Source organism: Armigeres subalbatus, chromosome 1, assembly GCF_024139115.2.
Source record: "Armigeres subalbatus isolate Guangzhou_Male chromosome 1, GZ_Asu_2, whole genome shotgun sequence".
Classification (NCBI taxonomy): Eukaryota; Metazoa; Arthropoda; class Insecta; order Diptera; family Culicidae; genus Armigeres; species Armigeres subalbatus.
Window position 1 is genome coordinate 257171994 of NC_085139.1, and position 27382 is coordinate 257199375.

At 43.8% G+C, this 27382-nt stretch overlaps 2 protein-coding genes across 2 annotated transcripts in view; both read right to left on the reverse strand.

Annotated features, from left to right (window-relative positions):
* Window positions 1-9003: 9003 nt before the first annotated feature.
* The window catches only part of LOC134207232 (Ca(2+)/calmodulin-responsive adenylate cyclase-like), a 220384-nt gene continuing 202005 nt past the window's right edge, over window positions 9004-27382 (reverse strand). Inside the window, exons 2-4 of the mRNA XM_062682953.1 lie at window positions 9809-10103; window positions 9397-9750; window positions 9004-9009 (exon numbers count right to left, since the gene is read on the reverse strand). Coding sequence (XP_062538937.1) covers window positions 9004-9009; window positions 9397-9750; window positions 9809-10009 — 561 coding nt within the window. The 5' untranslated portion in view covers window positions 10010-10103. The remainder of the gene's footprint in view (window positions 9010-9396; window positions 9751-9808; window positions 10104-27382) is intronic.
* On the reverse strand, window positions 11347-21189 carry LOC134207233 (uncharacterized). Its single transcript, XM_062682955.1, has 3 exons — window positions 20971-21189; window positions 19197-20762; window positions 11347-11496 (listed from the first exon to the last, which is right to left on the reverse strand). Exons 1-3 carry the CDS (start codon window positions 21187-21189, stop codon window positions 11347-11349), a joined length of 1935 nt encoding a protein of 644 aa, XP_062538939.1.

Genomic DNA, 27382 nt, shown 5'->3' on the forward strand with positions numbered 1-27382 from the left:
TAAGAATAACTCAGGACACACTTGAGGAGGAAATCACCTGTAGACACTTGTCATATCAGTCACTAACTCATATGCGACCAAATCCAGTCACATTGAGTTGCAGCAACAAAATCGATCTGAATTGTGCTACTAGGACAACAGCTTATCTCCCAAAATTAGGAATCAGATACAGTTAGGTTGCTTTTTTGGCGGTTGCCTGCTTCAGTGGTAAAAGTCAACCATACAAGCGACTCCTAATTCTCGTGACGCTGCTTAATGCTTACGTGCCTAAAGAATGATTTGCGAGGTCTAAAAAACTTTCTTCACAATATTGACCTCTTACTGCTCTAACCGGACCTATTCGTCGTTATATTTTGCTTCTCAGAGATAATCGGTTACTCATTAAATCCAACATGAGGTTAAATAGGGTGGGGTTATGAGTATGATTTTATTTAGTTTTCCAACAAATTGTCACTATATGGATTCGCATTATTCGTTTTCCAGTGTACTCTGTGTTTCGTCTTTACGTTCTTTAAACGATCTGATTTGCTTTCATCGCTGCTGGTATTGTGCAGTTTACTACCGATTTATATTTGTAGACTGCAAAATGACATATCCCAAGTGGCTACGGTGCAAGAACCCTTATTTTCAGAGGTAACTTTTACCTAGGTAGCCTAGTAAACCTTTCAGTAGTGGAATGGCAAACTCTCGATCAATGCCTCGTGCATGTACCTTTTAACAACGCTATCGTTGTTACACTCATCTCATCTCAAATGTTTAACGCATATTAATAATCATGTGATTTTTCTTTGATTGATTCGGGATTTTAAGGAACATGTTGCGAGCGTTTTGGTGGTAAATTAAAGCCACATGATCAAAAATACGAGCGAAAAAAATCGTGTAAAAACGGAATCCTGTGTATTGCACTCCAAAGGGCCATTGCCATTACCAAAGTTTCATTACCTTTAGGCGAACTGGAGGTAAGAAGCCCACGTTAAGGAAAATGCCGCTTTTATCAATGAAAACCACCATTTCAGCAAGTTTTCACCAGCGCAAAACGGAGGAGCAGCATATTTGCTACTGGCTATCGATAACAGTTATCCAACTGAACAATTCATTGTACAGAAATTTTATTTCTAAAAATCACCTGAAAAAATTGTTTTGAAACCATGCGGGGTGAGATGCATCAGCAGTTGAGTTAAAATGCGCACATATTTTTAGTCTATGTTAACCTTTCCACCCCTGACGTCCGTTTTTAAGGAGTTTCAAAAATTAAATCTGTTGTTAAAACCACATTTCTTGTCTAATTCCTTCGCATGGGATGCGGATGGATCTCAATTTGGATTGTAGCAACTACCGCGCAATCACATTGCTGAACGCCTACAAGGCACTCTTCCATATTTTGCCGCCGACTAACACCAATTGCAAGAGAGTTCGTGGGGCAGACCAGGCGGATTTATGGTGAACGCTCCACCAAGACGGTGCTAGGTGGTATTGCAGAAATGCAGCGATAAACTGCCCACACATCATCTATTTATCGACTTCAAAGCGCATATGATACAATCATCGGGACCAGCTATGCGCCAGCACGAAAACGGTTTTCGGATAAACGATACGGTTGATCAAGCGACGATGATCGGGTGATGTGCGTAGTTCGAGTTTGGGGCATTCTCGGTCCCTTCGAAACCGCAGAGGGTTACGGCAAGGTGATGGTCTTTCGTGTCTGCTATTCAACATCGCTTTGGAGGAGTAATAGAAGGCAGGGATTACACGAGTGGTACATTTTCACAAGTCCGTCCAGTATTTGGTTCGCGACGACATTATATATGGCACGTAACTTTGAGAGATGGAGGAAGCCTACATCAGACTGAAAAGCGGAGCTAAACGGATGGCGAGACGAAGCACATGATAGAAAGAAGTTGAGAGGATCAGAAGCCACCCACCCGAGTTTTATCGGTGGTGACGAAATCGAGGTGGTTGAAGAATTGTACTTGGGCTCACTGGTGACGCCGAAACGATACCAGCAAGAAAGAATGAAGCGCATAGTGGCTGGAAATCACTACTTTGGACCTGCAAGACGCCCTGATCGAATAGAATTCGCCGCCGTACCAAACTGACTATCTACAAACGCTTATAAGACCGGTAGTTCTCTACGGACACGAGACCTGGACGATGCTCGTGGAGGACAAGCGCACTGGGAGTTTTGAAGAAAGTGTGCGTACCATCTATGGTGGGGTGCAGATGGGGACGGTAGAGCGAATGAAGAGTTGCATCAGCTGTTGGGAGAACCATCCATCGTTCACACCGCGAAAATCGGAAGAGGCGGGTCAGCAGTAGCCAGAATGTCGACAGTAATCCGGTGAAAATGGTTCTCGACAACGATCCGACGGGAACAAGAAGGAGGTGCAAGCAAGGTATCGATCAGGTGGAGGACGATTTGCGGACCCTCGCAGATGGTGTGGCGGAGGCGCATGGACCGAGCTGATGAGAAAGTTTTATAGCAGACAGGCCACTCCGGCCTTAGTCTGATATTGAATAAATAAATTATAATTACACAAAACAATGATGGAAATGATATTTCCCGAATTCCTAGGCCACTCAAGTTCGATCCGACAATAATCCGTGGGACCTCCGGAATTGCCTTTTCCTACATTGAGCCAAAATATGATGTGCGACACCTCAAACTTTTTGATTTCAAAATCAATGATGGGAATGATATTTTCAGGGTTTTCGAGCCACTTGGGTTCAGTCTGGTCAAATCGGCCACAATCCGAAGGATAGAATGGACATTTTCTAAATTTAGCCAAAGCACGTCGTTGTAACACCTCAAACTGCATGATTTCACAATGCGATGATGAGAAAGTTATTTTTGGGGTTCCTGCCCAACGCAACATCTTCAAAAAGCATCTGTTTCTATTCAGTTTCATAAAGGTACATTGGAAAACATCAAAGCACGAAAAAGTTGCATTAAGATGTCAAAACGTTCGAATTGTGATCAATGTTTCATTAACATTGCAATGACATTTGGAAACAAACAAGCAAAGGATACTGTACTTTATGTTGCAAGCACGAAACAAAATCATTAGGTTACATATTGTTTAAATGTAATTCAATGTCTTTCAAAATTGATTTGTGTTTAAATTAAGTTGCAGATAAGTTGAGGTGTCTTCATGTTTAATTTAGCATCGTTCAACGTTTTGACAACTCACAGTTTTTCTCGGATCAGTCTTCCAGAACCTGAACGGAGTTCAACTTGGTATATTTTTTCTTTTACTTGAGTGAACACCAAACCCGCATCGTGCTGTACTCAGGTTCGGTGTATACCGTACCGAGCTAGTACATGTTGAAACTGAAGTACAAAACTGGTTCGAACTGGTGCACCAAACACAAACGAACTATGTCCGAGCGAAAGACGAAGTATGTTACAAATTCGAAGAAAAGAAGCGAAGGGAGAATGGGAGAAACATTTGAAAAGATTAGAGTTGAATGCTAGTGTTCTGAACCAGCGTTCTTTTCATATCGCCGAAAGAAAAGTTAGAATCATTTTGTTTTTATTTGTTTTATAGTCAGAGAATCGAAAAGAATAATAAAGCAAACAGCATGAATGTTGCAAGTTCAGCAAAAGTCCGGATTACTATCTTCAACTTGCTGGTATCTCTGAATCGCATCTGGCAGAAGGTCTGTTGCATCGAATAAGCAAATCATCCAATCTTTTGAGGACATATTCAGACGATGATCTTCCAGTAGCAGTTTCACTTGAAAACAGCGCTCTACAGTAACCTGTGTCGGCAGCAGACAGAACTACCGGCAATTTCATATAGTTCTGGATCCTCGTAACGTTTAGCTTCCCAGTATTTTAAAATATCTGTCGATGATGGCAGTCGAGTTTTGTGTTTGCTGGATCAATTTTACCTTTAGATCGATTTATGAAAAACTGACTGAGGTCGATGCCACACACACTCCTGCCAACATATCTTCGAAGTCCTCATGTTGGCCTTGGCCTGATGTATTTTGTGTGAAACCACGGGAAGCGTATTTTCACAGTCTTAAGCAAATTCCAACCTTGAGCACATGATCCTATTTGAAACAAATGAAAGAATTTTAACACATTTCCGATAAAAATATCACTTCCACCCTATGCATCATTAGGCTAGGGTGGCTCAAATTAGTGAAAAAGTGTATACAAAAGTGAAACAAATTGATCGAGGTGATTTACTTATGACCAGTACTATTTATATATATATATAACTCTTAAATATTACGAAATTAATGATATATACTCACAATTGCCTGAAGCTTGTCTTCTCTTGAGAAAAGGAGAATCCAGAAAGCACCAACGCTGATCAAATAAAATTGTGCCCTGAATGCATTATTCTGCACGAGATTCTTTCAAACGTTTTTCAGAGCGCCTCATGTAGGCCTTTAGCGAAAGGGTTGTCAGAGGGAAGCTTTTTACGTGGAATTGGCACTGTTTGATAATCTTGAGCAGATCTCTATTACAATATTATCATTTTGCAGTTTTATCAATGCACCATATATTTCGTCAAACGCATTTTGAAACTCCTTCATTTTAGTCCAGGTCCTTCGAAATTCTCAGAGCGGAACATTTGGCTGCAATTTCTTTTCACCTTATCTCATGCTTTAGTACTTTCTATCATCCTCAGGTAGACGACCATCTTGTCTCAACATCAATTTTGGAAGAGAAACTTTGGCAAGATCAAACAGTGCTCGGTATTCCATGCGTTTCGCCATTTTAACAATATTTCGACTCTCTTTCAGCCAATCGTCGCTAACCGTTGCCAGGGCGTCTTTTGAATAAGATTGAAAGTGTAGCGCACACTGATGGATTCAATGCACCCTTCTCCATTGTCGATGATTTCATCAACAGTTGTATCAACATTCACGTCCTCCATTCTCGGCAATTGTTCTTCTCCAGATCTATTTTGATGTCCTCTTCTCCGGAAATTATCGTTGGATCCTCCGCGATTTCAGCTCCTGTCTGCTTCCGCATATTTTCAGTACATTTGACCATGTTCTTACCATTATCATGGTATCTGCGTAAACATGTTTTAGGTCAGTCTGAATCAGGTTAGCACTTTGTTAATCCTTTCTTTTATATTTTCTGCCGTTTGACGCACCTGTCATTTCTTCTACTGACAGGATCCTCGATATGATTTTGCCGTTTATAGCATATTGCACCGATATCCCAAAATTTCGGTTCCGCCGACACGCTCCGTCAAATTTGAGGCAAACCAATGTGTGCATTTCTGCTGAAATCATTTCACGGACCCTTACAGCGCACATCGTCGATCAGACCACAACAGCATCCGTAGCAATACGTAACTGAACGGAAGCCACTATCAGGATTCCGAAGAGAATCCTTGCAGGATTCGAAGAGAATCCTTGCAGGATTCCGAAGAGAATCCTTGCAGGATTCTGAAGAGAATCCTTGCAGGATTCGAAGAGAATCCTTGCAGGATTCCGAAGAGAATCTTGCAGGATTCCGAAGAGAATCCTTGCAGGATTCGAAGAGAATCCTTGCAGGATTCCGAAGAGAACTCCTTGCAGGATTCGAAGAGAATCCTTGCAGGATTCCGAAGAGAATCCTTGCAGGATTCCGAAGAGAATCCTTGCAGGATTCCAAGAGAATCCTTTGCAGGATTCGAAGAGAATCCCTTGCAGGATTCGAAGAATCCTTGCAGGATTCGAAGAGAATCCCTTGCAGGATTCAAGAGAATCCTTGCAGGATTCCGAAGAGAATCCTTGCAGGATTCGAAGAGAATCCTTGCAGGATTCCGGAAGAGAATCCTTGCAGGATTCCGAAGAGAATCCTTGCAGGATTCGAAGAGAATCCTTGCAGGATTCCGAAGAGAATCCTTGCAGGATTCTCGAAGAGAATCCTTGCAGGATTCGAAGAGAATCCTTGCAGGATTCGAAGAGAATCCTTGCAGGATTCGAAGAGAATCCTTGCAGGATTCCGAAGAGAATCCTTGCAGGATTCCGAAGAGAGATCCTTGCAGGATTCCGAAGAGAATCCTTGCAGGATTCCGAAGAGAATCCTTGCAGGATTCGAAGAGAACCTTGCAGGATTCGAAGAGAATCCTTGCAGGATTCCGAAGAGAATCCTTGCAGGATTCCGAAGAGAATCCTTGCAGGATTCCGAAGAGAATCCTTGCAGGATTCTCGAAGAGAATCCCTTGCAGGATTCCGAAGAGAATCCTTGCAGGATTCTCGAAGAGAATCCTTGCAGGATTCGAAGAGAATCCTTGCAGGATTCCGAAGAGAATCGCTTGCAGGATTCCGAGAGAAATCCTTGCAGGATTCCGAGAGAAATCCTTGCAGGATTCCGAGAGAAATCCTTGCAGGATTCCGAGAGAAATCCTGCAGGATTCCGAGAGAAATCCTTGCAGGATTCCGAGGGAAATCCTTGCAGGATTCCGAGAGAAATCCTTGCAGGATTCCGAAGGAAATCCTTGCAGGATTCCGAAGAGAATCCTTGCAGGATTCCGAGAGAAATCCTTGCAGGATTCCGGGAAGAGGAACCTTGCAGGATTCCGAAGAATCCTTGCAGGATTCGAAGAGAACTCCTTGCAGGATTCCGAAGAGAATCCTTGCAGGATTCGAAGAGAATCCTTGCAGGATTCCGAAGAGAATCCTTGCAGGATTCGAAGAGAATCCTTGCAGTGATCTGAAGAATCCTTGCAGGATTCTCAAGAGAATCCTTGCAGGATTCGAAGAGAATCCTTGCAGGATTCCTTGGAAGAGAGATCCTTGCAGGATTCTCAAGAATCCTTGCAGGATTCGAAGAGAATCCTTGCAGGATTCCGAAGAGAATCCTTGCAGGATTCTGAAGAGAATCCTTGCAGGATTCGAAGAGAATCCTTGCAGGATTCGAAGAGAATCCTTGCAGGATTCCGAAGAGAATCACTTGCAGGATTCGAAGAGAATCCTTGCAGGATTCCGAAGAGAATCCTTGCAGGATTCCGAAGAGAATCCTTGCAGGATTCGAAGAGAATCCTTGCAGGATTCCGAAGAGAATCCTTGCAGGATTCGAAGAGAATCCTTGCAGGATTCCGAAGAGAATCCTTGCAGGATTCGAAGAGAATCTTGCAGGATTCCGAAGAGAATCCTTGCAGGATTCCGAAGAGAATCCTTGCAGGATTCCGAAGAGAATCCTTGCAGGATTCGAAGAGAATCCTTGCAGGATTCAGAGATCCTTGCGGATTCGAAGAGAATCCTTGCAGGATTCCGAAGAGAATCCTTGCAGGATTCCGAAGAGAATCCTTGCAGGATTCCGAAGAGAATCCTGCAGGATTCGAAGAGAATCCTTGCAGGATTCGAAGAGAATCCTTGCAGGATTCGAAGAGAATCCTTGCAGGATTCCGAAGAATCCTTGCAGGATTCCGAAGAGAATCCTTGCAGGTTCGCGATTCCGAAGAGAATCCTTGCAGGATTCCGAAGAGAATCGAAGATCTTGCAGGTTCGAGAATCTTGAGAGCTCTGCCGGGATTCCGAAGAGAGATCCTTGCAGGATTCGAAGAGAACCGAAGAATTGCAGATTCGAAGAGAATCTTGCGGGATTCTCCCCGAAGAGAATCCTTGCAGGATTCGAAGAGAATCCTTGCAGGATTCCGAAGAGAATCCTTGCAGGATTCCGAAGAGAATCCTTGCAGGATTCGAAGAGATCCTTGCAGGATTCGAAGAGAATCCTTGCAGGATTCCGAAGAGAATCCTTGCAGGATTCCGAAGAGAATCCTTGCAGGATTCGAAGAGAATCCTTGCAGGATTCGAAGAGAATCCTTGCAGGATTCCGGAAGAGAATCCTTGCAGGATTCCGAAGAGAATCCTTGCAGGATTCCGAAGAGAATCCTTGCAGGATTCGAAGAGAATCCTTGCAGGATTCGAAGAGAATCCTTGCAGGATTCGAAGAGAATCTGCAGGATTCCGAAGAGAATCTTGCAGATTTCGATTCAAGAGAACTTTGGATTCGAAGAGAATTATTGCAGGATTCCGAAGAGAATCCTTGCAGGATTCCGAAGAGAATCCTTCAGGATTCCGAAGAGAATCCTTTCAGGCTTCCGAAGAGAATCCTTTCAGGCTTCCGAAGAGAATCCTTGCATGATTCCGAAGAGAATCCTTGCAGGATTCCGAAGAGAATTATTGCAGGATTCCGAAGAGAATGCTTGCAGGATTCCGAAGAGAATCCTTCAGGATTCCGAAGAGAATCCTTTCAGGCTTCCGAAGAGAATCCTTGCATGATTCCGAAGAGAATCCTTGCAGGATTCCGAAGAGAATTATTGCAGGATTCCGAAGAGAATCCTTGCAGGATTCCGAAGAGAATCCTTGCAGGATTCCGAAGAGAATCCTTGCAGGATTCCGAAGAGAATCCTTGCAGATTCCGAAGAATCCTTGCAGGATTCGAAGAGAATCCTTGCAGGATTCGAAGAGAATCCTTGCAGGATTCGGAAGAGAATCCTTCCAGGATTCCGAGGAGAATCCTTCCAGGATTCCGAGGAGAATCCTTCCAGGATTCCGAGGAGAATCCTTCCAGGATTCCGAGGAGAATCCTTCCAGGATTCCGAGGAGAATCCTTCCAGGATTCCGAGGAGAATCCTTCCAGGTTTCCGAGGAGAATCCTTTCAGGATTCCGAAGAGAATCCTTCCGTACCCCACCAAGATCACTATAAAGATTACACCTCAAATGCGCCTTCAAGCATTTTCACGAAAGCCTCACTTCGCTTGGATCCCGGGGCACTCCACGTGGCTGGCAATTCCGGAATGACATCACGGCCAACATTCGTCCCGCTAGGTGATGTCAAAAGATTAATGAAGAAAACCATCCAAGAAAATTGGGAAAGTTCCTGGATGAGAAATAATGAGACCACATCGCACGCACTTTATGATATCAGTATCTACGAAGCATATTCTCTGGAACTGAATCATTTTTTCAGCGTTGTTCGTTATGATTTTATTATTGTTTTCTTCTGGCAACCATTTTATCCACTTACTGTATTTTACACAATCTTAACCCTTAAAGGCGCAAGACGATTTTGTTTAGAAATTGTCGGAAATATTATTAACGTCAATAACCATTGCAATCATTAACATTAAACGTATTTTCGGTTTGTTGTTTTTTAAACAACATTGCGCATTTAAGGGTTAAAGTCTTAGCATTAAATTATTTTGCCAATTAAGGTCCCACGTTGGTTGAACATGAGAGGATAATTCCGCCCCTCCTCCCGCCAAGTGCAACGAGCCTTGGCTTTTATCGACGATCGAAGAACTTATAATTAGCTCAGATGATTAGGTTAGATGACTTGCAGTTCAAGTTCCGTGAAATTGTAGATCGAATGTACAGGATTTATAGATTAGGTTCCATTAACTAAAGGATCCCCTGTAAATAATCAATCCACTCACCTGTTGATACGCTAAATACTGGAAATTCTCAGTGTAGATGTTGTACCCGGTCAGCCCGATGTGAATCGACGGCAGAATAATCCCAAATAGGACCGCTTCCCAGATCTGCAGCGGCATCATGGCGTACGCCAAGAACACCACAAACACTATCTGCCACACGCCTTCAGCCATGACTTCGCGAGTATCCACGGGAAACACTATCCCAACGGTGGGCATCGATATGAAGCAGAACGCCGCCGTGAAGAACAGGATCCCGTAGCACAGGTACGGCAGGTGCGAGTCCCGGATGAAGCGAAACTGAAGCAGCGCAAGGATTACGGCGAACATCAGACACATGAACGAGTTGAAGACGTTCTGCGAAGAAAATTTGAAACTGTAACAATAATTGAGTCTCAAACTGGGAAAGACTTACATGTAACGTCGGCGCCTGGTTGTAGCCGAGACTGAGTCCGGCCATGATGCCGCACAGGACCACGACCAGGGCAACGACCCCGGTCACGGAGAAGCGCTGCAGTTTGAGCGTGTACCGCTGGTAGAGACATTCCAGCTCGTTGTTCTCGAAGCGCAGTTTGTTCCATGGTCTTCCGCGGGCGGCGTGTACCGCGTGATCCATGGCGCAGGCAGTGGCAGTGCTGCCAGTGCTCCCTCCCTAACCGTCGTCCGTGCCGTCCGCCAGGTTGATGGTGGTCCAGGGTGAATTAGACGGGCTGTCGAGAGAGCATGAGCATGAGCATGAGCATGAGATGACCGTACAATTCGTAGTTGCTACTCCGTGATTGACCAGAACTAGCGGAATTGCACAGGGAACCAACAGATGGGACTTGGGATTAGCACTCCATCCTCAATGTGCACGTTCCGAAAGCTCAACTTTTAAAGGGTCAATAACGGCGCCGGCCACGTCCTTACGATCATCTAGGGAAGGGAAGGAATGATAGTGTAACAACCGTTGTTTTAGAGACCGACGAATCGTCTGCATCTCTACGGTTGTTACGGGAAGGAGTATTGTAAGTAGGGAGAGGAAGTGTCATTACTTAGATCAGGATTCACCTTGGTAAGTGATGTAATCCAAGTAACTAGCATGTTAATGTTAACGCGAGAACAAAGTATAAATCAGTTACGACGTATTTTGTTGTGTTCTTGTTCACCCAACGTAAAGGCAGACAATCAATCGCTCCGGTAGAGCTATTGTTAATTTATCTTTTAGCTGTCCGCGATAATCAGCTATCGTGATTGTTTTATATTCATCTAACGCGAGGAAAAATAATCAATATCTTAGCGATAGACTTGTTTATTTGTACTTTGGGTTGACCACCTACGGTGATTATGAATTACATCTATGTGTTTCCAAAGTGATTTCAAACAATAATTCGTTCGCTGTGAGTGATTATTTATTAGTGTTTTGGTTAAATGCGGCGATGTTTTTAGGTACTCGGTAGTTATTTTCTCAACTCGATCTCAAAACATCAATCGGAATTCACGGAAAACTATTGTCTATGTCTATGTCTATTTGAATTAGACGGGCTGTCGAGAGAGGAAAAAAAGTGGGAAATGTCTGAATGAGTAAACGAATTAGCGTGATGAAGTGTATTTACGTTGGAATTTAGCAGAAACCATTTACAACAGTGTTGCCATTTTGAGGGAAATTCATAGCGTTTAGGATTCGTACCAACTAAAGATTTTCCTGGAAATTTTGCCAACCAATTCTCGAGATTCCTCGCGTGTTATTTGCGTAGTAAACAAAATGAAGTGGCCAGCGCGAATAGCGCTGTGTTGAATCGTTTACACGCAGTTCAAATATACAAACAAAACGTGGATGAGTGATTATTGAGCGATTCCCCATTGCTGGAGAAGCCATTAAATACAGCGCACCATCGCGTAGCTTAGTGCAATTTATTTGCCCTCCAACCAACCAAAGTGTGGCACCATTCGGGATTTCGGATGGAGGAAAAACTATCGAGAGGTGAATGATGACGCATTCCACCGCACGGACGCGGCCGGCGATGATGGGGCCATTAAAATCACAACGAACGGATGTCGTCGCGGAGAACGCATTCCATCTTGTTGTTGTTTTGCAACATCATCCACCGTACGGGCATCACGCTATATAGAAGGGGAAAACAGTTTGTTTTGATTCCATCGACGCCAAAACAAGCAACCGCCGAAAGATCGGATCATCAGCTGTTTTGGCGTTTCAAGGAAAGCCGGAGGAAATTGGACTTTTAAAATGTTATAAATTCGGACATCGCAGCAACCGATGCGTTGCACACGTTTGGATCTGTTTGGATTTGGGAAGGTTTCATCAAAAGATTGTCCATTGGTATTATAGGGAATGAGGGGTGACGGCGATGAGTGATTTGGCTCAGTTAGAAGTTGGCAACAAATTGCATCACCTCCCTCGCAATTTGTCTTGGATGGTTCTGCTTGGATAGGCATCAGCCCGAACGAAGAACAGCAATTTATGAATCTTTGTTTGTCTGTATATTTTGATGGCCGCAGGCAGCTGAAGTCCTGACATTGTAGCCGGTGTTGGTTTTATGGCGATAATGAAGATGACTTGGGAGCATTCGAAGTCATTTTAGAAGATTTTTCATTCAATGTTTCAATCTGAAATATCTTCATAGAATCCAGGCCAATGTTCTCTCAATTTCCACTGAATTGATTCACAATATTCTGAAAACCCTATTTCAAAGCTTCTGGAGATTTTTTTCAATCAGTTTTAGAATTTATTTTCAAAAAACTCTAGAGAAACATTTCTTCAAATTTTTGGAAATCATTTTCAGGCAACTTTTGAGGCATTGTATCATGAATATTAAATATGTTTTCTATCATTGATTCTCAGAGGCTGAACTCATCGCAATTAGCCAGCGTAATGAAAATCCATACTCCGAATTCCGCCGGTAATTAAATCCATCCGATTGATTCTACGGAATTCCGCAACATCGCCATCCCGCAGCAGCAACAATTTTAACTGCGCCACCAAACAAGGCACCCGCACCACTATGGATCTCCCCATTTACCTACCAACGACTAACTGGCGATAAAAATGTCCGCGGTATGCCAATTTGTAGCATATTTGTGTGACACATGCAACGAAACCACTTGGCAGCAAAAGGTTCTCTCGTTCCACTCCACTCGGGTACACCTCCGCAGCGTCGCGTCGCGTACCAACGATCCAAACGTCTGAGAGGGAGTTCACAGTGACCGGTTGGTTCGTCCAATAGCTATGGAATTCATCAACGGTTTTGCAAAAGTGTGGCCTCTTGTTCTAATATTGCAAACAGCATCCACTCAATTGTGCTTAAATTTCGTACTTAAACAGACCACCGCCGAACGGCGCACGGTTTGTTAAACCTTTTCTCACGCAAATAATCACACCGCGTTGCCGTTTGGTCACGCAGTTCTCGGCTCGTCTCGCCCCGAGGCAAAATGTCCTCCTTCGATTCGATTGACGCAGTCTAATCTGCCGACAACGGTTGCTGCGCTGCGGTCAGGTGCCAGAATGATTTATTCACACACAATCCGAGCATCGCGTCGCCGCTGGCTGGTGCTGCAGTCATTGTAACTATCGGCACGACATGTGCATCTACATGCGCCAGTTACTAAACGTCGAACAGCCTCTAGTTATATCTGATGGTGCCTTGGTCCGTATGGGTTTTTGACATGACATCGAGCCGCTCTCCCCGAGTCTCCGAGTAGCCGTCGTCGTAAATCTCAGTCCAATAAAACGGACGAGTTGAACTCAATGCACTCGGTTTGTCATCGGATCCAGGTGATCCAGAATGCAGTTACTAAGCATTTAACGACCAGGGGTTGCGTCAAACAAAGCGTCAAGAATATTAATCATCTGCGATACGTGACCTCTGAAGATTAGCTATGAGGGCAGTGACGTTTGTTGGATAACGTCTTACCCGAGCGACGGTACTGTAAAACCTCTTTTTACGCTCCCTTCTTTTACGCTCCCTCTTTTTGCGCCCCTATTTTAACGCTCGAAATTCCAAATAACGCTCCCTCTTTTTACGCTCCAAATGAGAAATAACGCTCCCTCTTTTTACGCCCTATAGGAGCGTAAAAAAAGTTTCAAGCATTTATATGAGGCAAATTTGGATTAGTTCCGGAGGTTGTTTTTAGATGATCTAAGTACTGCGGATGTTCTAGAAAAAGAATTTAGGCTTTTTTTTTTTTTTTTTTTTTTTTTACAAGGAGAATGCATTTACACACTAACCCAGTACACGTGCATTGTAGTTGCCAAACTACCACACGGAAGTGTACTGGAGTGTCGGACTCGACCATACCGGTAATACCGACTAAACTCCTTGGGCTCCACCATCGTTTCCCCAGGAACTACCTCGCAGTACTACTTCTGGGGACGGCAGTACTAAGCGTACTCGCTCATTATCGCTCACACAGGCACTCGTCCCACGCGAGACTGACTTGGGTGCTCGCACACCATTCACTCCATTTGAGTCTTACTTGGATGCTCTCCCGGACGCTCCGCTGCCATGCCTCGAGGTGTCAATAGCGGTAACTGCCTGGGCCTACAGATATTGCGCTACGACACTCCTGCCTCAGCACGAGCAGATCAATCACACCACTGCCGAAGCAGACCACACGCTACCCTGCCGAAGCAGGGACACTCCCCATGCACCACATGTGCACAACTGTAGGTGTGTGGGTACAACCCACCGCTACCCTGCCGCCGAAGCAGCTTCTCCAAAGACCATTCGCTCCATGTGACCCTTTTTCGGGTGCTCACTCTAACACTCCACTGCCATGCCTCGAGGTGTCGATAGGTCCCTCGACTCCTACCTCAGCATGTGCAGTCCATACTCAGACTTCTGCTGCGCTTCGAGGTGACAATAGCGGTGACGCGCTATGACACTCCTGCCTCAGCACAACCAGATCACTCACTCCCTGCCGAAGCAGCTCACGCGCTACCCTACCGAAGTAGGTACACTCCACAACTTATTCTAACACTCCACTGCCATGCCTCGAGGTGTCGATAGCGGTAGCAACGCTACGACACTCTTACCTTAGCATGTGCAGTCCATACTCAGACTTCTGCTGCGCTTCGAGGCTGTCATAGCGGCGGCGACTCGCTATGACACTCCTGCCTCAGCACAAACAGATCACTCACTCCCTGCCGAAGCAGCTCACGCACTACCCTACCGAAGTAGGGACACTCCACATGCCAGTTGGCACTCCCTCCCTGGGCTTGTGCTTTTGAAGCGGCACACAGTCGCTTTGATAGAGTCCGCTTACGGGCACTTGTGGTTTTTTGGGAGGGATTTTAGCAGAGCCCACTGCTAAATCCCACCACGCCCTAGGCAGTTCTCCCTGACTCGCAGACAGCATGCTTGGAAGTGGTATAAGCTGTTGTCATGATCTACAAACTCCACACAGTCAAGGTCTGTTGATCAACCTTCGTAATGGAGACAGTTATTGAAGAATATTCTTGGTATATGTTTGTATTCCTAACGAACCCCATTCCCCCTCGACACACGTTCACAAATTCCTAAAACGAGAGGAGCGAGGCGCACCAGATGAGTCTTGGCGACTTTTACCGCGGCCTCACAAAGGCCACCAAAGTTGGGAGATTTAGAGGTAATCAGGTGCCACTGGATGTTGTTTTCGGCGAGATGTTTGGTGATCTTATCATTGTCGGGTCCTGGTTGAAGTATCTGGTACAAATGATGCAATGCGTTTTTTGCACCGATGAAATTCGTTCCATTATCGGAATATAGGTGTTGCGGCTTATTCCTCCTCCAAACGAAACGATCGAGAGCCATCAGAAAAGCAGGCGTGCTTAGATCACTGACGAGCTCAAGATGAACTGCCTTAGTGCTTAAAGCTTGATCCACTTAGAATTTGGCCGCACGAAATTAGACATTTCTTTGCCGAAAAAGTACATAAAAAGGTGGTTCAGGTTTTATTATACAGGGAATTTAATAAACTTTGAAGGAAAAAATATAGAAAAATGATTCATTGGCATTTCGGATGAATTCTCGGACTTTTCTCTCAATACCAGTCGTTATTTTTTGCACAGTAGAACGGTCAACTTTATCTGCCATTTTTTCACACCACTTCTCCATATAAGATGGTTTTCTGATTGTTTTGCACCATTTCTCAAGTTTCCCTATGATAATTGGCTAATATTTTTCGTTGGGACGAAAATTTGAACATTTTGGTGCGTTGATAGTTTTTTCAATAATGTCATTATCATTCGGTTCAAACCATTCCATTACATCCCGTTTGTAATGGCAGCTTGTTAAGTCAACCCAAAGCAACACCGGACAGTCGTGTGATTTAATGGATGGCAAAAAACGCTTCTGAAGACACTCCTTCTTGTATATTTGCCCATTTATGCTCGCTCCAGTGATGAAAACTTTACGTTTTCTTTCCACAACTGCAGATGCTTTGACATACCATTAATTTGTGGGCAATTTTGCCTGCATATACATATTTGAACTTTCCTGGGGCATAATCCTTCCGCTTGGCAAGGTAAAACTTGTGTCCCGGGAATTGAAAGTCAATTTCAATATTAATTTCATTGCCCATCAAAATACATCAATTGTATTTCGTCAGAACTTGCTCGACCAGCATTCTTGCGCGATGTTTGGCAACTAGGTTCTGTTTCAGGGTCCTGTTGGAACGTTACAGACATCATACGACTTGAAACCTTCGCACCGACATATTATTTCAGCTGTGCTGTACGGTGCAGTGAACCTTTTCGCTAAATCACGCAAGGAAATCCCAAAACGGTTTCGAACTGCTCTGCAGAGTTTCACTTGTAGTTTCTGGTCGTATGTTCCGTTTCTACGATTGTTTTGTTTTACGCGATCCAGGAATAGTGTTTCCCGAAAACGTTTGACAGTTTTTACAGTCAATTTCGCTAATTTTAGATACTTTGAAATCATTCCTCCTGACCATGTTGGATTTCCAACGTTAGTGTGCAAAATTTGTTCCCATCTCTCGCGTTCCATTTTCGATAACTTTTGAACGTGATCATCAATACTGATGAAACTTTCACCATGCATTAAACAAACCTTCCGCAACGATGTGATGTATTTTACTTCTCGATACGGCCACCAGAGGCGCCGCAGTAATGAATCGCCTGCTTTGAGCGTGCTTACAGCGGCACACTAGGAGTTAACTTTCTGAAATTAGTATGGCGAAAGGCATCTAAGGTTCGATTTCTCAAAATTAAGCACTTTCATCAAAAATATATTTGGTAGGCATGGTAGCGGACACCTTCCTACATAATCGGTACCAAATAGTTTTTCATGAAAGGTTTCTTATTTTGAGAAAACCCGCGTTAGATGACTTTCGCCATACAAATTTCTGGCGGTTAACTCTTGCTGGCTATTTTGCGCATATACTATAGCGCCTGGATGTGACAGCGGTGGGTAGAAAATCAGCCACTGCCAATAATTTGATTTGGATTTTAAATTGGAAAGAAACGGCCAAATACTAAGTGGATCGAGATTTAGGGCCGATGCCCACGTAGCGTTTTTTCAACGCTGCGTGCACGTGGCGTTGAAAAAACGCAGGTGTGCATCGGTGCGGTGACGCTGCGTTACCGCTTTTTCCCGATGCACATCTGCGTCCTTTTAACGCCGTGTGCACGCAGCGTTGAAAAGACGCTACGTGGACATCGGGCCTTAGGCACACAAATACGCAAATGTAGCATTTGCGTGCTGCAGCTTTGCGGTGGGTAGGTTTAAGGAAAACAGGACCGCAATAATCGACTCCTGTGCAAACGAAGGCTTCATTTGCTGTAACTTGGGGAATCGGCAATTGGCCAATCGGCTGCGTGATGGGACGGGGGTTGGCTTTGCAGCATTGCACTATGGTCCAGGATACAGATTTACGCGGAAAGATGCATTTTACTCCAAAACTATATTTTTTAGAAAAAAAACTGTTGTTCTACAAAATTGTTCGAAATAGTAAGGCCATCATTATGGTTCTACCAAAAAATAGAGTGGCCCATCATTTAAAAAAAAAGTAACGAATTTTTTTTTTCTCGGAATATTGACATGTTATGTTCTCTAAAGTTGTAGCGTAGCTTATTCCAATCAATTTCGCTAAGAAAAATTTTCTGTAGCTCTTAAGTTGGCTGATTTAGAGCAATTTTACCTAATTGGATTAGGGTGTACCCTAAAAAACAGTATTTTTGATCTACTTTTTTTGTTTTAGATTTCTCGAAAAAGCCGTGTTCAGGTGACTTTTAGAGCTCAAAAAAATGCAACTTTTGTTGGGTAAATATGCTCAATATCTTTTTCCGATCAAAAGTTATAATCATTTTTCTGTCAAAATTACATTTTTTTCATAAGTTGATATCTCCGGTTAGGGCAGACCAAAAAAATGTATTTACACGGCATTTGAAAGAAAAATTCATATTCTTTATTATGTCAAAAAATTGGAGATATGTTATTTTTTATCTCAAGTTTTATCATATTTACTTATTTCACATGTTTTCAAATAAATTGGTATAACCCGACAACGGAAAAAGATACAGTTCTAATAGCAAAATACGCGTTTTGAAAAGCCCCAAAAGTCTTTGGAACATGACATTCGTGAGGAATAAAAACTAAAAAATCTACAGCTTTAAAACTTTTTATAAGTTTTATCATTATCATCGTATTGCAAGATTTTCGAGAAAAGATGCATCTTCGGTCTGAAGCATACTTTTAAGAAACAAAGTTTGTTGTACAAAGTTGTTCTGGATACTTGGGCCCCTATTATAGAGTTACCGAAAAATAGGGTTGAGCATTTTATAAAAATGTAAAATTTTCATTTTTTTTATTTTGTGGAATATTGACATAAAATGTTCTACAAAGTTGTAGCGCAGCTTTTTCCAATCAACTTTGCCATATAAACTTTTTATGTAGCTCTCAAGCTCACTTGTTTAGAGTAATTATACTTACCAGGATTATGGTGTCCCTTAAAAAACAATATTTATGATCTGCTCATTTCAATTTTTATTTTTCACGGATGTCACCTTCTGAAGACTTCTGGGGATTTTCAAAACGCGTGTTTTGCTATAAGAATATCGTCTGTATCTTCTGCCGTTGTCGAGTTACATCAATTTATTTGAAAAAACATGATTTTAGTAAAATTTGTTAAACTTGAGATAAAAAAATAACATATCCCCAATTTTTTGACATAATAAAGAATATGAGTTCCTCTTTCAGATGCCGTGCGAATATATTTTTTTGGTCTGCCCTAACCGGAGATATCAACTTATGAAAAAAATGTAATTTTGACAGAAAAACGATTATAACTTTTTATCGGAAAAAGATATTGACCATATTTACCAATAAAAAGTTGCATTTTTTGAGCTCTAAAAGTCACCTGAACTCGACTTTTTCAAAAAATCTAAAATAAAAAAAGTAGATAAAAAAAACTGTTTTGTTGAGGTACACCCTAATCCAATTAGGTAAAATTGCTTTAAATCAACCAACTCAAGAGCTACAGAAAAAGTTTTGAAAAATAATTGATTGGAATAAGCTGCGCTACAACTTTGTAGAACATAACATGTCAATATTCTGAGAAATAGAAAAAATATCTTCTATTTTTTTTTTATATGATGGGCCACCCTGTTTTTTGATAGAACCATAATGATGGCCTTACTATTTCGAACAATTTTGTAGAACAACATTTTTTTCTAAAAAATATAGTTTTGGCGTAAAATTCATCTTTCCGCGTAAATCTGTATCCTGGACCATAGTGCATTGGTAGCAACTTCTAATGGCGCTGCGCACAGCTTTTCGACCATTTAATGGCCAAAATTCGTCACGAACGACCGAAAGAGTCATCGCTTTTCCACCGTGTAGCAGCTTGAGGTGAACATGCGCCAGAAGAAGTTTCGTGAACGGTTGGAATCCAGGAAGAACCAGCTGGTGCTTCACGTCGTAAGGTGCGTCAACTAGCCGAAACCGACCACCAACACGAATCATGCCCTTGTCGTCCAGGAAAGGGCATAACAGGCGGAGAGATGATTTGGTCGATACCGTAAATCCTTTTTTCAAGCGTCGCAGATCATCGGGGAACGTTTCAGCTTGAGCAAGCTTTACCAAAGCCATTTTAGCATTTTGTAACTCGGCAACGGTAAGTACATTACCGGAAATCCTCTGCTCTTTGCCACGGGAGTTGCGGTAAAAACGGAAACAGTACGCAACAACGTTGAGTAGAGTACGGTATGACGAAAACCGTACGAATATCGATTCGGGAAGGGCGATCTGGGTCGTCAGGATTGCATTTTTGTTCACCTCCAATTCCTCCACAGTAAATTTGGTTTCTGGAAGTATTTGAACTTGCCACGTTGATTTATCTTCGCGTAGCCACTTAGGACCACGCTTCCACAGTTCGCTGTTGATCAACTCCTCTGCGAAAACTCCTCGGGATATCATGTCCGCAGGATTTTCCCTGCCGGAAACGTGTTGCCAACGGGAACCAACAGTTGTAGCTTGAATTTCGGAAATCCGGTTTGCTACGAACGTCTTCCATGTTCGCGGCGGAGCCTTCATCCACTGAAGTACAATCGTGGAGTCAGACCAGAAGAAACATCCTTCTATTTCCATTTCTAGGGAACGGATGATTTTTACGTACAGTCGAGAAGTGAGCAGAGCGGCACAAAGCTCTAGCCGGGGGATGGTAAGTGGCTTGAGCGGGGCCACTATAGATTTCGAAGCTAGTAGACACACGTGTACGCGTTTATCAACAGTTTCGGAGAGAGCGTAAATGCACGCACCATAAGCGAGTTCGGATGCGTCCGCAAAGCAGTGCAACTCTGCAGAGAGAAAATCAGGAGCGAATGCACATCTTTCGATGCGAAAACTGGAAAGGGCGGGTAGTTGCTCGCAAAATTTATTCCACTTGCGCCCGAGATCCGGCGAAACTCCATCGTCCCAGCCTAAAGCCAAGAGCCAGAGGTTCTGCATTAATATTTTCGCAGAAACGACGACGGGAGAGATGACACCGAGTGGGTCGTAGAGCTGTGCAATAGCGGAGAGGATTGTTCGCTTAGTAGGTCGCTGATTCGGCACTGTAACGGCAACGTCAAATCGGAACACGTCTGCTTCGGGTTCCCAGCGTATGCCGAGAGTTTTGATGCTTTCTTCGGGGTCGAATTTCATCGAATGTTGGGTCCCGAGTAATTCGGGCGGTAAATCAGCCAAAACGGGAAGTGCGTTGGAGCACCATTTTCGGAAGCGGAATCCACCCTTTTGTAGAAGATTGGAAAGTTCACCTCGTAGCTGAATGGCTGCTTCGATGCTGTTGGCGCCTGCGATAAGATCGTCCACGTAAACGTTCTTCTTAATGGCCGTGCTTGCGTTCGGGAACAGGATTCCCTCATCTTCGACGAGCTGTAACAGTGGCGAGGAACGAGGATGGAGCGAGAGCGAGGCCATATGTGACGGTGCCCAATTCATACGCTTGAATGGGCTCAGAAGCGTCGAAACGCCATAAAATCCTCTGCAACGAACGATCTGCCGGATTCATCGAGATTTGGCGATACATCTTCTCGATATCAGCCACTTGTGCTATCGGAAACTTACGGAACCGGATACGCACCTCCGTGGTCGAGCTCGATTCCTTCACGATAGGATGGTGTGGTAGATAACACACCTTTGAAATGTTTTCCCCATCATCCTGCACAGGAGCCATGTGATCAAGCGCCACGTATTCTCGCAGAAAATCGTGGTACTGCGTCCTAATGTTATCGTCTTTAGCCAATTTTTGTTCCAGCCACTTGAACCTGCGGATGGCGGACGATTTGGATGCACCGATCATTTGATCGTGCTCGGGATGTTTTGGCAAACGGACGACGTATCAACCGGTTGGGTCGCGACAAACAGTCCGGCGATAATAATCCTCGCACTCCTGCTCGTCGACAGAGTAGCTCGAACTATGCAATTCTTCGATTCGCCAAAATTGTTCCAATTGTTCCTCACGGTGGTAACTGTCGCCACATGACAAGTTACTGTAGGATGCCGGGGTTTTTCCTCGAATTTTCCTGCAACAATTCAATACGGGGTATCACAAGTCACCCTCCGTAGAACCAAAAACTCCATGGATTCGGCGTAGTCGGTGACAAGGGAACGGATTTCTGCGCGGATGTCGTGCTTGGCGTTCGTGACGATGCTGTCCACTCCAGCTATAGGCACGTTGACGACCTTGCGTGGAAGATGGAGCAGTTGACACAGTCGTTCACTTATAGCAGCGGTTAGCAACCTTTCTCTTGAGAGGTACCCCTTCATGTGTGTGTATTCATTGAGGTACCCCCTATTTTAATAACCGTAACTCATAAGATTATCTCATAGAGTGCTTTCGAACCTATTGAAAAGAGACTTTTGAGCTTCTTGAAATGAAGTTTCTGACCCTTTTGAAAGAATAATTCCGAGCCCCTCAAAAGGGAGTTTCCGAGGCTTTCAAAAGGAGGCTTCCAAGCCACATGAAAGGGATCATTCGAGCCTTTTGAAAGGAGGCTTTGAGGATCTTGAAATGACGTTGCTGAGCCGTTTGAAAGTTGACTTCTTGAAAGAAGAATTCCGAGCCACTCGAAAGGAAAATTCCGAGACACTTGAAAGGGGGCTTCTGAGCATCTTGAAACTGGGCTTCCGACCCCTTTGAAAAGCGGCTTCCGAGCCACTCGTGATGGTTGGCTAAAAGGATTCCGAGCCCCTCGAATGGAGGATTCTGAGCCCCTTAAAAGGGGGCTTCCGAGCCTCATGAAAAAGGGTCTTTCCAGCCTCTTGAAATGAGGCTTTGGGCATCTTGAAATGACATTTCTGAGCCTTTTCAATGCAGGCTTCTGAGCTTCTCGAAGGAAGAATTCCGAGCCCCTCTAAAGGAAGTTTTTGAGCCACTTGAAAATGGGTTTCCGAGCCCTTGAAAGTGAGCTTATGAGCCTCTTGAAAGAAGACTTTCGACCCTTTCATAAAGAAGCTTTCGAACCACTTGAAAGGGGCCTGACTGAAAGAAGAATTCCGAGCCCCTTCGAAAGGTGGTTTTCAGCCGTTGCTGAGCCTTTTGAAAATAGGCTTCCAAGCTCCTTGAACAAATTAACCCGAGCCCCTTTATTGGGTTTCTGAGCCACTTGATAGTAGGCTTCCGAGCCTCTTTAAAGGGGGCTTCTGGGTCTTTTGAAAGAGGGCTTCAAACCATCTGGAAAAAGGGGGATTGTGACCCTCTTAAAAAAGGGCATCTGAGCCTCTTGAATGAGGGCTTCCTATCTGTTTTGAAAGGGGGCTTCCGAAAAGAGGCTTCCGAACCACTTCAAAGGGGGCTGACTGAAAGAAGAATTCGGTTTTCGAGTCTCTTGAAAGGAGGCATTGAGCATCTTAAAATAACGTTGCTTAGCCTTAGGCTTCCAAGCTTCTCCAAGGAAGAATTCCGAGCCCTTCGAAAGGAAGTTTACGAACCACTTGAAAGGGGGTTTCCGAGTCTCTTGAAAGTGGGCTTCTGAGCCCCTTGAAAAAGGGGCTTCTGAGCCTCCTGAAACTGGTTTTCCGACCATTTTTTAAATAGGCCTCCGAACCACTTGTGGGGATTGGCTGAAAGAATTTGGAGCCCCTCTTAAGGGGGGCCTCTTAAAAGGAGGCTTTCGAGCCTAATGAAAGGGGAAATTCGAGCCTTTTCAAATGACGATGCTGAGCCTTTTAAAAATAGGCTTCCAAGCTTCTCGAAGATAGAATTCGGACCCCCTTGAACTTGACCCCCGAGCTGGACCCCCCGAGCAACTTGAAAGGGTGCTTCCGACCCTTTCGAAAAGAGGCTTCCGACTCACCTGAAAGGGGGCTGGCTGAAAGAAGAATTCTGAGCCCCTCAAAAGGAGGTTTCCAAGTCTCTTGAAGGAGTCTTGCAATGAGGCTTCTGAACCGCGTAGAAGAAGGCTTCCAACATTATTTTTTTTTATAAAAGTTTTAATCCTAAACTTCAAATTTAATATTTCAATTATTTTGCTTGGAAGGATGCTTTCGAACCGCGTAGATGAAGATTTACGAAGATGAAGATAAGCTACCAAGATTTCTTTTTGAAAAAAAGCCTTATGCCTCAAGGCTTCTGAACCTTCAATTTAATATTTTAGTTAAGAAGTATATAAGTAGATTGTTTTTGAAGATATATTTTAATTTACTAATTGCTATGCAAATTATGTTCAATTCAAAGTCTTGGAATATAAATTTATACAATTATTAAAATTTTACCAATATTTTTTTTTTAAATTAGAACTGTAGTTCGTCCGCCATTACGCAATTTCGTCCGAGGTACCCCCTGGGGTCAGCGAAGGTACCCCCGGGGGTACATGTACCCCAGGTTGAGAACTGCTGACTTATAGCATTGGGCTGGGATCCAGTATCCAGCAGGGCGCGGGCGATATGTTCCTGACCGTAGACGTCGACTACTATCAGGACTACCGTGGTTAACATTACGCTGGCGTTGGACGATTTAACCGTTGATACAATCTCGTGTTGTTACGGGGGGCAAGCTGACCGAGCTATTTTCTGCGCATGCTTCGGGAACTAGTTTTTCCAACTCAAACGGTCCAGGGTGGATCATGGAATGATGTCGCTTCGAGCAGTGCTTGCAGTTGAATTTCAACCTACAGTTACGGGCGAAGTGGTCACTACGGAAACAATTGCTGCACAGCCTTTTGTCCGTTACCACCTTCAGCCTGCCTTTCGTGTCCATGCCGTTGTACACAGCACAGTCGAAAATCGAATGTTTTTGCTTCTCGCACGCAGGACAGGTGAGAAACGATTTGAATGGAACTTAAACGGCGGCGTTCGAAGTCAAACGATGCGGGTTCTGCTTCTTCTGGGTGAATGACTGGCTAGGCGATTTTGAAGACAAATGCTGCGGGCGATTAATAGAGATAGTCTCCAATATACGAGCTCGTCTCTGCAGGAACACGACCATGTTGTCATACGTGGGTTGAGCCTCAGTTGCAACAGATTCCTCCCACGCGGTGAGAGAAGCATCATCCAGTTTGTCCTCCAGCAGTTCGATGAGGATGGAGCTAAACCGGTCCACTGGTTCACCTAGCTGTTCGAGAACCTTCGTATGGCGTTGAAATTCATCAACGATCTTGTGCAGGGCATCTACGTTGTGGTTCGGGATCTTGGGGTACTTCAACAGCGCTCGTATGTGCTTCTTGCGGAGGATAGCTTTGTTCGAGTATCGATTCACCAGCATATCCCAGGCAACGGCGTAATTATTCGCTGTGATCGTGATCGATTGGACGAGATTGGAAGCTTCACCTTTCAAGGCCGCTCGAAGGTAGTGAAACTTCTGGACATGGGATATCTCCGTGGACGAGTGGATCATCGACACAAACGTGTCGTGGAAGGTCAGCCAGTTGCTGAAATCTCCATCAAACTCCGGCAGCGATATCGTAGGCAGCTTGACGTTGACGAGAGTGGATGGGGCGGCCGGCACAGCGGGGGCAACAACAGCAGCGGGAACATCCGGTACTGGCATTTTAGACGATAATCCAGCCTTCACACGCAGGCAGGGACAGAAAAAGTCAGTTCAACTACACTCAAACAGCTGACATCCAACACACAATCAAGTTGCTAGTCCTTCCCGAATTTGAATGTGCGAATGAATAGGACGGCATGTGCACGAACAGCAGCAAGCGTCGACTCTCGGTGTCAGCGTTGTTTTGTGCGGTGTCAAAATGAATCTTCAGCTTGGCACATTGATATTCAATTTGAAATCTCAAAATATGAATATCATTTCATACTGCGGTGTATGGTTTCATCTTTTTGAAGTCAGATTCCTGAAATATATGCATCTGTTTAATATATAAAATAAAATATTCATAATTTATCGGTGCAAATTAACAGGAATACAAAATATTCATTTCAGCCCCGGTAGATATTCATTTTTTGCGCTCGATTATCAATCGGCTATTGAAAATCGGGCGGTAAATTTGGTATGAAAGTTTGACAGCATGCTGCGAGATGTTCGTGCCTGCATCGCCGAGCGTCTGATCAAAACAAACACGAATCTATGACGAAGCTGCCTACTGAGCATCGATGCAACTGATAGTAAAACGAAGATTTCCGTCCTTGCACGCAGGTACATTTCTTCTACTTGGCCACGCAGCTCCAAATTCTTCTGGACGAACTCATCAGTGCTCCTCGTACCTCCTACCTCTGGGGGCTTTGTATTTATAAAAATAATGGGAACGAACGGCTACTTCCAGTCAATAGCAAGCGACGGGCAATACCGTTGAGGTTATATTGTACACGTGGTGTTGTTGGGACGGGAAGAACAGGATCTTGGTCACGGCACCAAATGTTGACTAACGGATCGAGCTACCACCGGATCGGGTAGCGGATTGGCTTCACGGAAACTTCGGGGTCGGGCACGGCACAATTCGGAGGACACAAACTCCTCCAAACCGTAAAAAAAAACGCAAACTAACGATCGGACGACTGGCAGTAAAAAACACTGTGCGATCACTTTCGCTTTCAGTTGGCTAATGAGTCTTGTCTATTGTATTGATAAGAGATACAGCAGTTGGTGGCACGGTAGAGGCGATCGTACCTAGCAGCTTGCAGAATTAGACGAGCGTACAAAAAAAGTGCGTTCCATTTGGAACTGCATCATAATTCGAGAGATGTAGCATTAAAAGATTTAATTAAATTAATAACTCAAAATGTGATAACTATCAAGTTGTGTGACCCCTTCTTGGTCTATGTTTGTCTTTAAAGTAATTCTTTTGGTTGTCATGGGCTCCGTAATGGACGCAGTTATTGAGCCTTAAACACTTTTTGTGGCTCCATCTTGGTACAGTAATATCCCGATTTTATCATTCCTAGTGAATTCTGGGGTGATGAAATAGAAAATGTGACAAAATTGGAACAATTTTAATTTTCAATTTTTTGTTTGTTTCGCAAATATGAATCAGTTTATGCCTTGGAAAGGCAAAATACGTGAACGGAACCCGTAATTTCTTGTCGAAAATTTCTTGTCGAATGTACCGTATTTATATCAGGTTGAAAACCAACTAGTTATTGGTGTAAGCCTAGAAGTATTACTCCATAAATTTCTAGGATGGCCATTTGACTGGCCCAGGATACAAAACGTCGTCGAATTCTTCGGGGCATTCCCCAGGATTTTGCCATTGGGTAAGAAAATCAATTTTCTGAAAATTTCAGCTTGATCGTGTATTGCAAAAGCTGGCGCAATTGATTTGAAGTTAATATGAGGATTTCAGCCGAAATATATGGGAAAATACACCTCTGTTACTATTTCGTACTGAAAATTGGATGGAAGAGCCCGAATGAGCCCAGATTTGCCCCGTAGAAACCGACGATTTTTTTTCTCCCCATGCCAGGCTAGGCTGGGCTAGTCTAATGGCCATTAGCATATGCCATAGACGCATTCAATTCTATGTACCACAAAAGGGTTTACCACTTTCAAAACAAGCCGAAAGATTTTATATTACGCGGGTAGATCTTAAGGCCCTTTTCCAGGGTTTCCTTGGATGATCATGAACCTATGCAATGTACGCATTCTATTCTATGTACCACAAAGGGGTTGAACCACTTTTGAAACAAGCCGAAAGAGCACTGGTTACGCGTGTAGATCTAAAGACCCTTTCCAGAGTTTTTTTTGGATTACCATGAGCCTATGCAATGTACGCATTCTATTCTATGTACCACAAAGGGGTTGTACCACTTTCAAAGCAAGCCGAAAGATGTTTGAATACGCGTGTAGATCTTAAGGCCCTTTCCAGGGTTTCATTGGATGACCATGAACCTATGCAATGTACGCATTCTATTCTATGTACCACAAAGGGGTTGTACCACTTTCAAAGCAAGCCGAAAGATGTTTGAATACGCGTGTAGATCTTAAGGCCCTTTCCAGGGTTTCATTGGATGACCATGAACCTATGCAATGTACGCATTCTATTCTATGTACCACAAAGGGGTTGTACCACTTTTGAAACAAGCCGAAAGATTTAAGATTACGC